We start from the raw sequence: 12,588 nt of genomic DNA, 5'->3' as shown, positions 1-12,588 counted from the left end.
CTAAAACCCTTGAAAAAAGCCCTGTGAGTGTACTGAACAGTTTTAGGGCTTTGCAAACAAGCCCAAGTGAGTCAGAAAAGAAGCTTCCCCATCTGGAAAATAGGATGGAGGTGCCACCTTCCTTCCCCCACGAAGAGGGATGCTCCAACAGTGTCCTAGGGCACAGAACCTGAGGGATGTATTTCTGGGTCCGGATGCTACTACGAGGCCTGCACTTTTGGGGGGGCTGCGAACTCCCCTCTCCCCCCACGAAGAAGGGAAGCCGCTCCACCACCACGTGATGCGCTTGCCCCCAGGCCTGCGCGCCGCGCGGCGAGGCCCCGCCTCCCTGGCCGCTGCACGCTGTAGCGCGCAAATGTCCCGGGTCGGGCTGGAGAAGGGGAAAGCGGGGGAGGGGAGCACGGCGCCGGGGCCCGGCCCCGTACGTCGCCGCGTTCCTTCCTCCCGCCTCGTCGTCAGGCCTGTGTCTCCTCGCCGAGGCTCCTCCCCCTCGTCCCGGCGCCCCAGCCAATGGCCAGGCGGCGCGAGCTTCTCCGGCCGGGGGCGGGGCATGCGCGCGGCCTGGCGCGCCTGCGCCCTGCCGCCTGCCCCTCGCGGAGAGGAGGAGGTGGAGGAGGAGGCGGCTCGGGGAGAACGAGCAGCGAGCTGGATCGCGGAGCGTGAGTGAAGGAGCCCAGCCGCTTGCCCGCCCGCCGCCGCCTCCCCTCCGTAAGCAGGAGCCCGGGACGGGGCCCGGCACGCTGCCCCAGCCCCTCCCTCGTCGTCAGGCCGCGAGGGCAGCGCGCGCGAGCCAGGGGGAGGGAGAGCGAGCGGGCGCCGGGAGGAGGCGGCCGGACCGAGCGAGCGCCCGCGCGCGTGTGGCGTGAGGGGAAGCCGCTGCCCGCCCCCTTCGCCTTCCCTTCTCTCCCCCTCCCCGCTCCCCCCCCGACCGCGGAGCAGCACCATGTCGGCGCCGGCGGCCAAAGTCAGTAAAAAGGAGCTCAACTCCAACCACGACGGGGCCGACGAGACCTCAGGTGAGGAGCAGGCGAGGCAGGGGCCGGCCCGCGCCGCCATCTTCGCCGCCCGCCCGGCCCGCAGGCCGCCGGTGGAGCCCGGGGCGCGCGGGGGGCGCTGGGCGGACGGGCTGGCGCGCGCCTCGGCGCCCTTTTTTGTGCGCGCGGGGCCGGGGCAGGGGTGGCGCCGCGGCGGCGGACGGCGCTGCGAGGCGGGGGCGCTGCGGCCTGTTCGGCGCGGGCGGAGGAGACCCCCCCTTCCTCTCCCCCCTCCCTCGCTCTCCTCCCCCTCCCTCCCTCCCGAGAAGCCTCTCTTTATTGTGCTCCGCCATGATGCCTCGCTCCCATCAGCCGCCGCCGCCGCCACATGGTGCGGCCGGACGCGGCCCCGCTCCCGGGCCTCCGCGCGGCTCCCCCTTTGCGCCCGGCCCGCGGGCGGCGCCCCCGTTTTCCCACCCGGAGGCCGGCCCTGGCGCGGCCCCACGCCTCGAGCTGGGTCGGGGTGGGGGCGCGGGGAAACACGCGGCCGGCCGCACGCTGGGCCCGGGCCGCCCCGGAGGATGTTCCTGTCGCCCCGGGCACTCCCCACGTGGGGCGGCCACCCTGTCGCGGCCGCGCGCTGAGAAAGCTGGCGCAGCAGGCAGGGTGTCGGAGGGTCTCTACAATGGCTCTTAGGAAATGTTCCCTTTCCGTAAAGGGTTTCTCGGCAGGGGGGCTGCAAAACCCGGGATGGTTACCGGAAATGAACCGCACGATCGGGCCCCTTCACGCCCACTTGGCTTGTAGGTTTTGCAGTCTTTACCGGACAAAAGGGCACCTTTTCCATAGCACACCTCCTTTTCCTCTTCCTTCCGTGGCTCGTAGTTTTCTGACTTCTCGCTGGGCTCCCTGTAAGTGTGCTCCAGGATCCATTTGGGCTGTGTCTGAGATCAGTCCACTTGAAATTGTGTTGGAGGGATGAGAAAGGTCAGATACAAATCTTGGGGTTCATATTCTAAGAAGGTAAAGCTGAGTGTTTACGGTGGTGGGGGCAGTTCTGCGACCCTTCCCGGGTGTTTTAATTGTAGGCACTGTGCGATATTTTCAGCTTTCTATAGAGAGTGGTTCTACCTTTGGGATAGGTGGTGTCCTGGTTTCTGTTAATGCCATGGGTTACTTTATGTATTCTAGTTAACAGCTGGTACTAATGTATTGCAGGTATATAATGTGATAAACAATAAGCACTTAAGAATTCCTGAGTAAGGTTTATTCCTTATCTTTCATAATAGCAACTTTAACTATTGGTCTTTTTGTAGTGTAACTCTTAAAAAGTGCTACAATCATTTTGAATAGCCTAACAGCATGATTTGTGGATAGCCTTTGAATTTGTCAACTTTGAGCATGAACGCATGCCTTATAGGCAGTTTCTCCCCCCCCTTCAAACAGCTTTATTGATATATAACTCATCAGAGACAGTGTTAACACCAGAAAATCTAGATAAATTTATCTTCTAATCAGCGTTAAGGTGTATGCACCCTTTTCTTGCAGAAAAAGAACAGCAAGAAGCAATTGAACATATTGATGAAGTACAAAATGAAATAGACAGGTAAAGTTTTTCTTAATTTACTTTTGAGAAGTTTTCTGAAATACATCTTATGGTCTAGTGCTCTTTGAGACTATGGTCAAATTCGTATCCACTGTCTAAGTAGAGATGGTTATAGCTTAGTGAAAATATGAAGAATCAGTGTTATTCTTCTGTGAAATATTTGTAGTCACCAAAAAGCTTTTGATGAAAGGACAGTCTTGACCTTATAAAGATTGGGTTTGCTTTCAAAGGCTACAAATTGTCTGAATTGCAGTGCATGAACTTTTCTGACAGTTTAGCATTTATGGCATCAGTGTTGTTCTGACTTGATTAGCAGTCTTTTTTCCCCCTTGATCTGTCTGAGAGAGATAGAACTGAAGTTAGCCTAGTAGTAGAGTAATTGAAGTAGAAATGCACTGTTGCCAAAAAGCTCAGTTTGGACACTTAAGTTTAAGAACTTCCAATTATTGAGTGCCTAACACGGGTCAAATTGCTATCTTAGTTTTAACTTGCATTTATTATAGGGAAAAAAAAATGTAGATGACTTGGTTATTATAAATAGGTACTTTGCACTGTTTTAAAGCTAGTAAGAGTAAATATTCTGTAGTCCAGGCAATTTTTGTATTTGTCAAATACCATCATTTTCAACATGTTTTTGTTTTGTTTTTTTCATTTGCTTCAGACTTAATGAACAAGCCAGTGAGGAGATTTTGAAAGTAGAACAGAAATATAACAAACTCCGCCAACCATTTTTTCAGAAGAGGTCAGAATTGATCGCCAAAATCCCAAATTTTTGGGTAACAACATTTGTCAACCATCCACAAGGTATGTTATGGCAGAGTATTATTAGAGTGTGGGGTATAAAGTGCTTTAAGAAGCACCTGAGTTGCTTCTTAGTGCTTGTCTAATATTCATTTGACCTATAATTTGCTGGTCTAGTGTCTGCACTGCTTGGGGAAGAAGATGAAGAGGCGCTGCATTATTTGACAAGAGTTGAAGTGACAGAATTTGAAGATATTAAATCAGGTTACAGAATAGATTTTGTGAGTATCGGTAACTTTTGTTCGCCTCTATGGAAATTAACTTGAGCTTTGGTGGGAAGAGCTGTTTGTATTGATTTCTAATCCTCTGATTATTTATTATAGTATTTTGATGAAAATCCTTACTTCGAAAATAAAGTTCTCTCCAAAGAATTTCATCTGAATGAGAGTGGTGATCCATCTTCAAAGTCCACTGAAATCAAATGGAAATCTGGAAAGGTATTTGAGGAACCTTTTGGCAAAAATATTTTGTATATTTTGGTTTAGTTGAATCATTTACTGATAGATACTGGGTGCTTTGGTAATGTGTTATGCAAATCGTTAAAATATAAAACAATTCCAACCAAGCTGGAGTGGCTCAGGTGGTTGTACATTATCCTATGCACTGAAAGGTTGCTGGTTCGGTTTTTGGTTAGGCTATATACCTGGGTTGCGGGATTCAGTATCTGGTGGGGCACTTTCTGAAGGCAACCAATTAAATTTTCTCTGTCCCATTGCTCTATTGTCTCCCTCGCTCTCCTCCTACCCTTCTTCCCCCTCTCTCCCTTTCTTCCTCCTCTTCACCATGCCCCCCCCTCCCAGTATGTCTTCAGGTGAAGGTTAAAAACAAAAAAATACTCTAGTGTTAGTCAAGTACAATAGCTTGGAGCTCATAAATTACAGTGCAAGTTTTCATAGAAATGGACTTGGTTTTTTTAAATTTATTAATTGGTAACCAAGCTTGCCAAGGCCCAAAATTTGTTTATGCCTGCATTTAATTAGTAAATATATTTTATTTATTTTTAATTAATTTTTATTTAATTAATTTATTTTTGTCACAGATGTTCTCCCCCACACTGATCCCCCCCCCCGTCCTCAGCTTTTTTGTCCATGTCCATTGTTCATGCATACATGCATAGAAGTTCTGTGGTTTATCTCTCCCCCACCACCCCAGTAAATATATTTTAAATTATACTCTGTTTGATTGGTTGTTAAAGTGGACCTAATTTCATGAAATTGCCAAATTTAGATGATGGTATCTTTTCAGGAAAAGCTTGTCATACAAATTTGACAACAGTCTTTGTAGACCTAGAATTCTAGGACTTTTTCTCTATATTTTGTGATTTCTAGATAAGAATAATAGTTTGATAATATACTGATGTCCATTTTCTATTCTCCTTTGGGTTATAAATCTTACTGTTTGAATTATAGGGAATTTAGGTTTTCTAGAGAGCCTGTATCAAAAGGTTTTCCATTTTCATTTAGGATTTGACGAAACGTTCAAGTCAAACACAGAATAAAGCCAGCAGGAAGAGACAGCATGAGGAACCAGAGAGCTTCTTTACCTGGTTTACTGACCATTCTGATGCAGGTGCAGATGAATTAGGAGAAGTCATCAAAGATGACATTTGGCCAAATCCATTGCAGTACTACTTGGTGAGTCGAGAATGTTCTGTTATTCAAGGTTGTACTTATTTGTTTGAAAATAAGTTCTTAATGTAACATCGGTGTTTTAAGGTTCCTGACATGGATGATGAAGAAGGGGAAGGAGAGGAAGATGATGATGATGATGAAGAGGAGGAAGGGTTGGAAGATATTGATGAAGAAGGTGATGAGGATGAAGGTGAAGAAGATGAAGATGATGATGAGGGGGAGGAAGGAGAGGTAAAAGAAACATTAAGTCCAAAAAGATAATCTTTATCCACCATGGTTACTTTGGAGATTATATATATTGTAAAATGGAACTGACTCAACTAATTATGGGAGGATTTGTAGAAAAGATGAGCTATTTTATTGTCTAAGATTGAAAGAAATTTTGGCAAGCTCGTTGTATCAGTGATTTAACTAGTTGTGTTTTTGTGGTTAGTTTTTTATGACTACACAATCCTGTTCTTCCCTAACCAGTACTTTAATAAAAATGGTATGGATAGTGCAGCTGGTCAAATTCTGAGAAATCTCCCAAATAACAAATTTGCATGTTTTAGACACACTAAATTTTTTATAATCAATTGGGTATTGGTTTGGATTATTTGGTCTGAAAGATGTCCATCGACTTGATTAGTGTTGAAAAATTAATTTATCTGGAATAACATCACTGGATCATTCAGCTAAGAGTTGATGCATAGGTTATGGTGTATGGGTTCATAAAGCTAGATGTTCTCATAGTGTGTCATGTTCTGTGAAGTTTATCATGGTCCCTATGAAAGTTGGGGGATGACTTTATGACTTGAGAATTAACCCTAAAGATTAACTGCCCACTTTTTTTCTTACAGGAAGATGAAGGAGAAGATGACTAATGGAACACTGATGGATTCCAACCTTTTTTAATTTTCTCCAGTCCCTGGGAGCAAATTGCAGTCTCTTCTCCCCCCCCCCTCCCCCTTGTGCTCAGTCACCCTGTTTTTGAGGTCTCTTTTCTCTCCTTTACACCATGGTTCTTACCTTATTTGGGGGGGATGTACTTTGAGCAGAATACAGTGGGAAAAGAATCTCTGCCCCTTTCTGTTCCAAATTCATTTTTATCCCTTCTTGTCTCAAGAAACTTTATGGAATCAACACCACCGTGCTCTGTGGGAAAAAAGAAAAACCTTCTGCTCCCTTAGCTCTGCTGGAAGCTGGAGGGTGCTAGGCCCCTGTGTAGTAGTGCATAGAATTCTAGCTTTTTTCCTCCTTTCTCTGTATATTGGGCTCAGAGATTACACTGTGTCTCTATGTGAATATGGACAGTTAGCATTTACCAACATGTATCTGTCTACTTTCTCTTGTTTAAAAAAAGAAAAAAAAAACTTAAAAAAAGGGGGGGGTTATAGAAGGTCAGCAAAGGGTGGGTTTGAGATGTTTGGGTGGGTTAAGTGGGCATTTTGACAACATGGCTTCTCCTTTGGCATGTTTAATTGTGATGTTTAACGGACATCCTTGCAGTTTAAGATGACACTTTTAAAATTCTCTCCTAATGATGACTTGAGCCCTGCCACTCGATGGGAGAATCAGCAGAACCTGTAGGATCTTATTCGGAATTGACATTTCTCTATTGTAATTTTGTTCCTGTTTATTTTTAAAATTTCTTTTTGTTTCACTGGAAAGAAAAGATGATGCTCAGTTTTAAACGTTAAAAGTGTACAAGTTGCTTTGTTACAATAAAACTAAATGTGTACACAAAGGATTTGATGCTTTTCTCTCAGAATAGATTTCAAGTTTGACTTGTATAACATATTGTCAAACTGTCAACGTAACTACGTATTTTTTTGGATGCGCACTTTGCAGGATGACCTCAGGGCTATGTGGACTGAATAAAGGGATTTTCTTCAATGTATTAATGTCTCCATAGCTGAGAAACATCACGAATACAGTTTGATATCAGTTTATGACAATTTTCAAATCATTTGGAATACCAGATGGCTCAAAATTCAGTTCTGAGTATGTTGTACCCTTAGCTTTGTATATCAAATTGGCATTTTAAAAAATGGGTCTGTATTTACCTGGACATAATAATAGTGCCTGCCAACACCACCAGACAGATCTGGTGCTGTAATGCTGAGTTACACACGGGGCTATTGCTGGCATGTCTTTATTGGCACTATAAAATGTGGCCAAGAAGATAGGCTGTCAGAGTAAGCCCGTATTGGTGGTTAAGAAACTCAGGTTAGGAGTACTTTTGTCTCTAAGTACCAGCTACTTAGCTTAATCGTTCTCAAATGAGACCTGTCTGTGAATCAGGGCGAGATGATGGCCTCTGCAAAATGCCATCGTGCGTAGAACATTTTGAGAAGCTACCTAATGCCTAAGCTTTTTAATGCTGTAAAATATAGTAGGTAAAATTAAATGCCACTTAACTTTTTCAGAGATGAATTAATGAATTAATGGACAGCCTGGTCAAATTCAAAGCTTTTTGATGTATAAAACTTTATAAATGGAACTCCATCAATAGGCAAAGTGTAATAAACCTATCTAGATGGATAGTATGTAATTTCTGCACAGGTCTCTGTTTAGTGAATACATCACTGTATACTGGTCAGGAATCTTGCTCCAATAAAGGAACAAAGATTTTTTGGACTGGGGTCATTCTCCTTGTTTTGTAGAGAAATGTTTCTTGCTTTTGGATTTAGATAAGCAAGTTTTTGTCTTGTTTGTGTTTATAGTGACAGGAAGTGGGGGAAGTCTAAATAGTTAAACAGTATAGCACAGGCAACATCACGAAAAGGTGAGTATAAGACACACGAGTCACTAAAGGCAACTTCCTTTTGCATTTTTCTCCAGAGCAGGAGGGAGAGGGGAGAAGAGAGAAATGTCAGTGTGAGAGAGGCACATCGACTGGCTGCCTCCCACACAACCCCGACCAGGGCCAGGGATGAACCGCAACTGGGTACATGCCCTTGATCAGAGTCAAACCCGTGACTCTGGTCCGTGGGCCAATGCTCTAACCCCTGAGCCAAACCAGCCAGGGCCTTTTATTGATTTTAGGGAGGGGAAGTGAGAGGAAGACAGCTAGAAATATCAATGAGAATATCAGTTGGCTGCTTCCTGCATGCCCACTGGGGATCAAGCCCACAACCTGGGCATGTGTCCTGACCAGGAATCGAACTTACAACCTCTTGGTCGATGCTCAACCACTGAACCCTTGGGCAAGTTGACTCTAGATTCCAGTGCCCTGCAAGTCTTAAGAGTGTTGGGTTGTGAGGAAACAAAGTGGCAACTTTAGGGTGCTGGGAAATGGCTACAGAGTAGCTAGTGTGTTTTTATAACTAATTGCAAAGGGAGTTCTTGGGCTGGCTCTTAGGTATGTATTTGGGTTTTTTTGTTTTGTTTTTTTTTTTAATCCTCACCCGAGGACATTTTGCCATTTTTTGTTCAGGTAGAGTGGGAGGGAGAGAGAGGAACATCGACATGAAAGGAACACATCGAGTGGCCGCCACCCGCACGACCAACCAGGGCCGGGGACAAACTGCAGCCGAGGTACATGCCCTTAGCGGGAACCGAACCCGGGTCTCTCAGGACCGCAGGCCGACGCTCTAACCGCTGAGCCAAACCGGCCAGGGCGAGGTATGTATTTGGAAGTGCTAGATGAATGGCTCAAAGCTCCTTTGGTACAAGGACATTTAAAAAGAACAGTCCTGGCCGGTTTTGCTCAGCGGTTAGAGCGTTGGCCCATGGACCAGAGTCGGGTTTGATTCCGGTCAAGTGCACATACCTTGGTGTGGTTTGCCCCTGGCCCTGGTTGTACAGGAGGCAACCATATGTTTTTATTGATTTCTTTAGAGAGACACTGGTGGACCACCTCCTGTACACCTCTGACTGGGGCTCAAACCCGAAACTCAGGCATGTGCTCTGACTGGGAATTGAACCAGGACCTTAGTTCCTGGGATGACACTCAGTCCACTGAGCCACATCGGCCAGGAACCACTGATCATTTTCTAAAAAGTTGCAAATAGTTTAGTTTCTCCCCAAACTGTTACACTTAGCTTATATAGGGAACTTAATAACTAATAAATTGGGGCATAGAGGATGGGAGCTTGTAATGTGTGTGTACATTAATTTCAAAACCTTGAGTATGCTGGTTTAGACCACTGCAGTTCAGGTTAACATTGGTTTCTCCAATGATGTCCTGGTTTCTGAAAGATTTATTCCCTTGACCTTCATAGTGGGCCCTTAGTATTTCACCCAACTCTGGCTCTAATATGTAGCTTAAATGACTCACAGAATACCTGGATTTCCAGGCACCACGCCATGACCAAAGCACCCTTAAGAAGCCTGAAACACCAATAGAATGTATGTACCCCCATGTTCATAGCAGCACTATTTACAATAGCTAAGATCTGGAAACAGCCCAAGTGTCCATCAGTAGACGAATGGATAAAAACACTGTGATATATATACACAATGGAGTACTATGCAGCTGTAAGAAAGATCTCTTATCCTTTGAGAGGACATGGAGGGACCTGGAAAATATCCTAATCAAAACAAGCCAGAGAAAGACAAGTATCATATGATCGCACTTATTTGTGGAATATAATGAACACAACAGTCTGAGGAATGGGCTAGTCCCAGAGACATGGAAGTGGGGTACAGACGGACAATGCCCAGAAGAGGGAGTGGGGGAGGGGAGATAAACCACAGAACTTATATCCATGTATGCATGAACAATGGACAACAAAGCTGGGGACAGGGCAGGGAGGGAGGGGAAGGAGGGAACGGGGGGGGGGGGGGAGGAGAAACATCTGTAACAACTACAAAAATACTTGGATGTCCCATTGGACTGACAAATTTGCTTTACATCTGGCCTTCACTTGGATTAGCTGTTTAGCTATAAAAGGTACGAGTTTTTGACTTTTAATTTGGGGGACCTTTTGGGTATTCAGAGAATTCCTGGACAGTTGTGTTTCTGAATTGATCTGACAGTTCTGATAATTTCTGCTTTACAACAAGTGATTTCATGGTTTCTCTTGGTCCCAGAAACATTTGTTTTTTCTGCCTTCTTTTGTTATTCTATGAACCCCTTTTTCTATAACAAGAATGGAATTCTGTTGCAAAGGGTGAAGGAAGACCAGGATTTCTTGAAGACTGAGACAGCTCTCTAGGAAGTGAATGAGTAGTCTTTCCAATTGTTTAAAGAGGACATCTTATTTTGAAAAGTCTATCCTCCACCCCAGCAGTAACCATTTCCTTTTGAATATATGGCTGTGCTTATTGACTTAGAAATGTACTTATTAATAGCTCCTAAGGAAAGGACTAGTTTTGTGATTAGAAGAACAGAGGACTTTTTAAAGGAGGATGTGTGCCAACTTTATTAGTTGGTGACATTGTGTACTCAGGTAATACCCAAGGGAGGCAAATCTAGATGTAGATGGATTGATGTTTGCCACACCGAGAATAGAGAGTATAGAAAGGGGAAATGTTTCCTTATGTACCCCGCTAGCAATTTAGGTTTCTTTCAGGTTGATAGTTGTACTTTTTTTTTTTTTATCCTCACCCGAGGACATTTTTCCAGTCCTTGTACAGATAGAGTGGGAGGGAGAGAGAGGGAGAGAGAAACATCGACGTGAAAGAGACACATTGAGTGGCTGCCACCCGCACGACCAACCAGGGCTGGGGACAAACTGCAACCGAAGTACGTGCCCTTAGCGGGAACCGAACCTGGGTCTCTCCGGACCGCAGGCTGACGCTCTAACCGCTGAGCCAAACCGGCCAGGGCAAGTTGTACTTTTTTTTTTTTCATCCTCACCTGAGGACATTTTCCCTTTTTTTTTTTTTTGCTCAGATAGAGTGGGAAGGAGAGAGAGAGAAACATCGACGTGAAAGGGACACATTGAGTGGCTGCCACCCGCACTACCCAACTAGGGCTGGGGACAAACTGCAACCAAGGTACACGCCCTTAGCGGGAACCGAACCCGGGTCTCTCGGGACTGCAGGTCAACGCTCTAACCAGGACGATAGTTGTACAATTTAACAGCCAATTAGCTGGAGAGTTGGTTTGCACTGTTCACAATAGGACGGATATTGAATGTAAACTTCTATTTTGCTAAGAATTAAAATTTCATGAGCCCAACTGGTGTGTCTCAGTGGTTGAGCGTACACCCATGCCCAGGTTGTGAGCCCAATCCCCGGTGGGGAGCATGTAGGAGGTGGCCAATTTATGTTCTCTCTCATTGATGTTTCTCTCTCTCTCCCTCTCCCTTTCTCTCTCTCTCTAAAATCAAAGAAAAACATTTTTTCATGGATTACCATCACTGTCAGACAAACAGTGCAGCTTAGCTATCTGGTCAGACTCCCATCAGGTTTCTCTGTAGGTTTGTCCAGCCTGGGGTTCACTAAAAAGATGGATGGATTCTACTTCTGAACTTTCCCTTAGTGACAAGTGAGGCAGCGAAGCACTTCAAAGAAAATTTGGAAAATAAATTTATTTCACATAGTTAAGCTTTCTGGCTGCAGGAGTGAATAAGTGATCCTCAGGATAGGAGCTAGCCCATCCTCCTGGGAGCTTTGCTAGTTCGATTCATGATTTCCCCCCTAGCCTGCGAGCTGCAGTCAGAAGCGGAAAGTCTTTACTTCCAAATTGGTAGTCTGGCATAATTTGGGCGAGGCTTTACTTTTTTCAGAAGCATACGTTCTTACAGTAACTACTGGCAGGGCCAAGGCTTCGAGGGGGCTACAGGTTTGGGATCATCCCTTTTTACATCAACGACATCTGCGAGGAAGAGAAACTTCGGGGCGGAGCCAGGTCGTGGCGGGGTTCCTCGGAAGGGGAGGCGGACCCGGCCTGGAGCCGCCCGGCCACACAGGGTGCGGCCCGCGGCCGGCAGGCGGCGCTGTCTCCACTCGGACCCGCCCCTCTGAGCACGCGGCGGGGCAGCCGGGGAACCAGCCCGGGAAATGCCCCTCCAGCCCCTCTGTCCCGGGACGCGGGTCAGTGCCAGCGAGAAGGAACGGCGGCCTCCGGAGAGGGCGCGCTGGGTCCCACAGCCCGGGGGCGCCGGGTCCGGGGAGGCGCCGTGGCCGCGGGTGCAGGGCTGGAGGACCGACAGCCGACCTGGCGCAGCCGGGCGGCGGCGCTGACTCCAGGTCCCCGGAGGGCCCGCGGACCTCGAGAGGGGGCGCCCGATCCCGCGGCTCCGGCGCGGCTTCCCGGGAAGTTTCGAGTTTTGAAAGTCTCCGCGGAAGGGCCCGGGCTTCCGGAACCGGACTGGAGGAGAGGAGGGGCCGAGCGGCCGGAGCGGCGCCATGGAGGAGGGGGCGCCGCGGCAGGTGAACGGCCGGGAGGAGCCGGGCTGCGGGCGCGGGCCAGGGGGGCGGGGAAGCCTCCGGCGGTGTCCCCTGCCCCGCCCCTGCCCCGGACCCCCGACCCCTTCGCAGGGCACAACTGCGCGCCGGCGGGTACGCCATTCATGTCCCCGGACATGTCCCCAAATCACCCCCCAGTTGACTCAGAACCTCCGGCCAGGCCAGCCTATGAGCACCTCTGAATCCTCAGTCAGCCACTAGGGTGGGTCCCGAAGTTCCCTAAAATCGGTCCTTC

General features: G+C 47.3%; 1 protein-coding gene across 1 annotated transcript; it reads left to right on the top strand.

The window, feature by feature from the left end:
* Nucleotides 1-627: 627 nt before the first annotated feature.
* Nucleotides 628-6,353, top strand: SET (SET nuclear proto-oncogene). The gene is made up of 8 exons (XM_036260577.1): nt 628-1,016; nt 2,523-2,580; nt 3,242-3,384; nt 3,499-3,602; nt 3,705-3,818; nt 4,845-5,015; nt 5,097-5,243; nt 5,852-6,353. The coding sequence occupies exons 1-8, from the start codon at nt 944-946 to the stop codon at nt 5,873-5,875; spliced, it is 834 nt and encodes a 277-aa protein (XP_036116470.1). The 5' UTR covers nt 628-943; the 3' UTR covers nt 5,876-6,353.
* Nucleotides 6,354-12,588: the final 6,235 nt, after the last annotated feature.

This window comes from Molossus molossus, unplaced genomic scaffold (assembly GCF_014108415.1).
Source record: "Molossus molossus isolate mMolMol1 unplaced genomic scaffold, mMolMol1.p scaffold_m16_p_14, whole genome shotgun sequence".
Taxonomy (NCBI): domain Eukaryota; kingdom Metazoa; phylum Chordata; class Mammalia; order Chiroptera; family Molossidae; genus Molossus; species Molossus molossus.
Note: the sequence above shows the minus strand (reverse complement) of the source record. Positions and strands in the feature narration are given on the sequence as shown.

Excerpts from the sequence above, each read along its gene's own strand:
- SET (XM_036260577.1), top strand. The coding sequence starts at position 944 with ATGTCGGCGCCGGCGGCCAAAGTCAGTAAAAAGGAGCTCAACTCCAAC. Across the intron at positions 1,017-2,522 it reads CGGGGCCGACGAGACCTCAG|AAAAAGAACAGCAAGAAGCA; the intron begins GTGAGGAGCAGG and ends CTTTTCTTGCAG. Across the intron at positions 2,581-3,241 it reads GTACAAAATGAAATAGACAG|ACTTAATGAACAAGCCAGTG; the intron begins GTAAAGTTTTTC and ends CATTTGCTTCAG.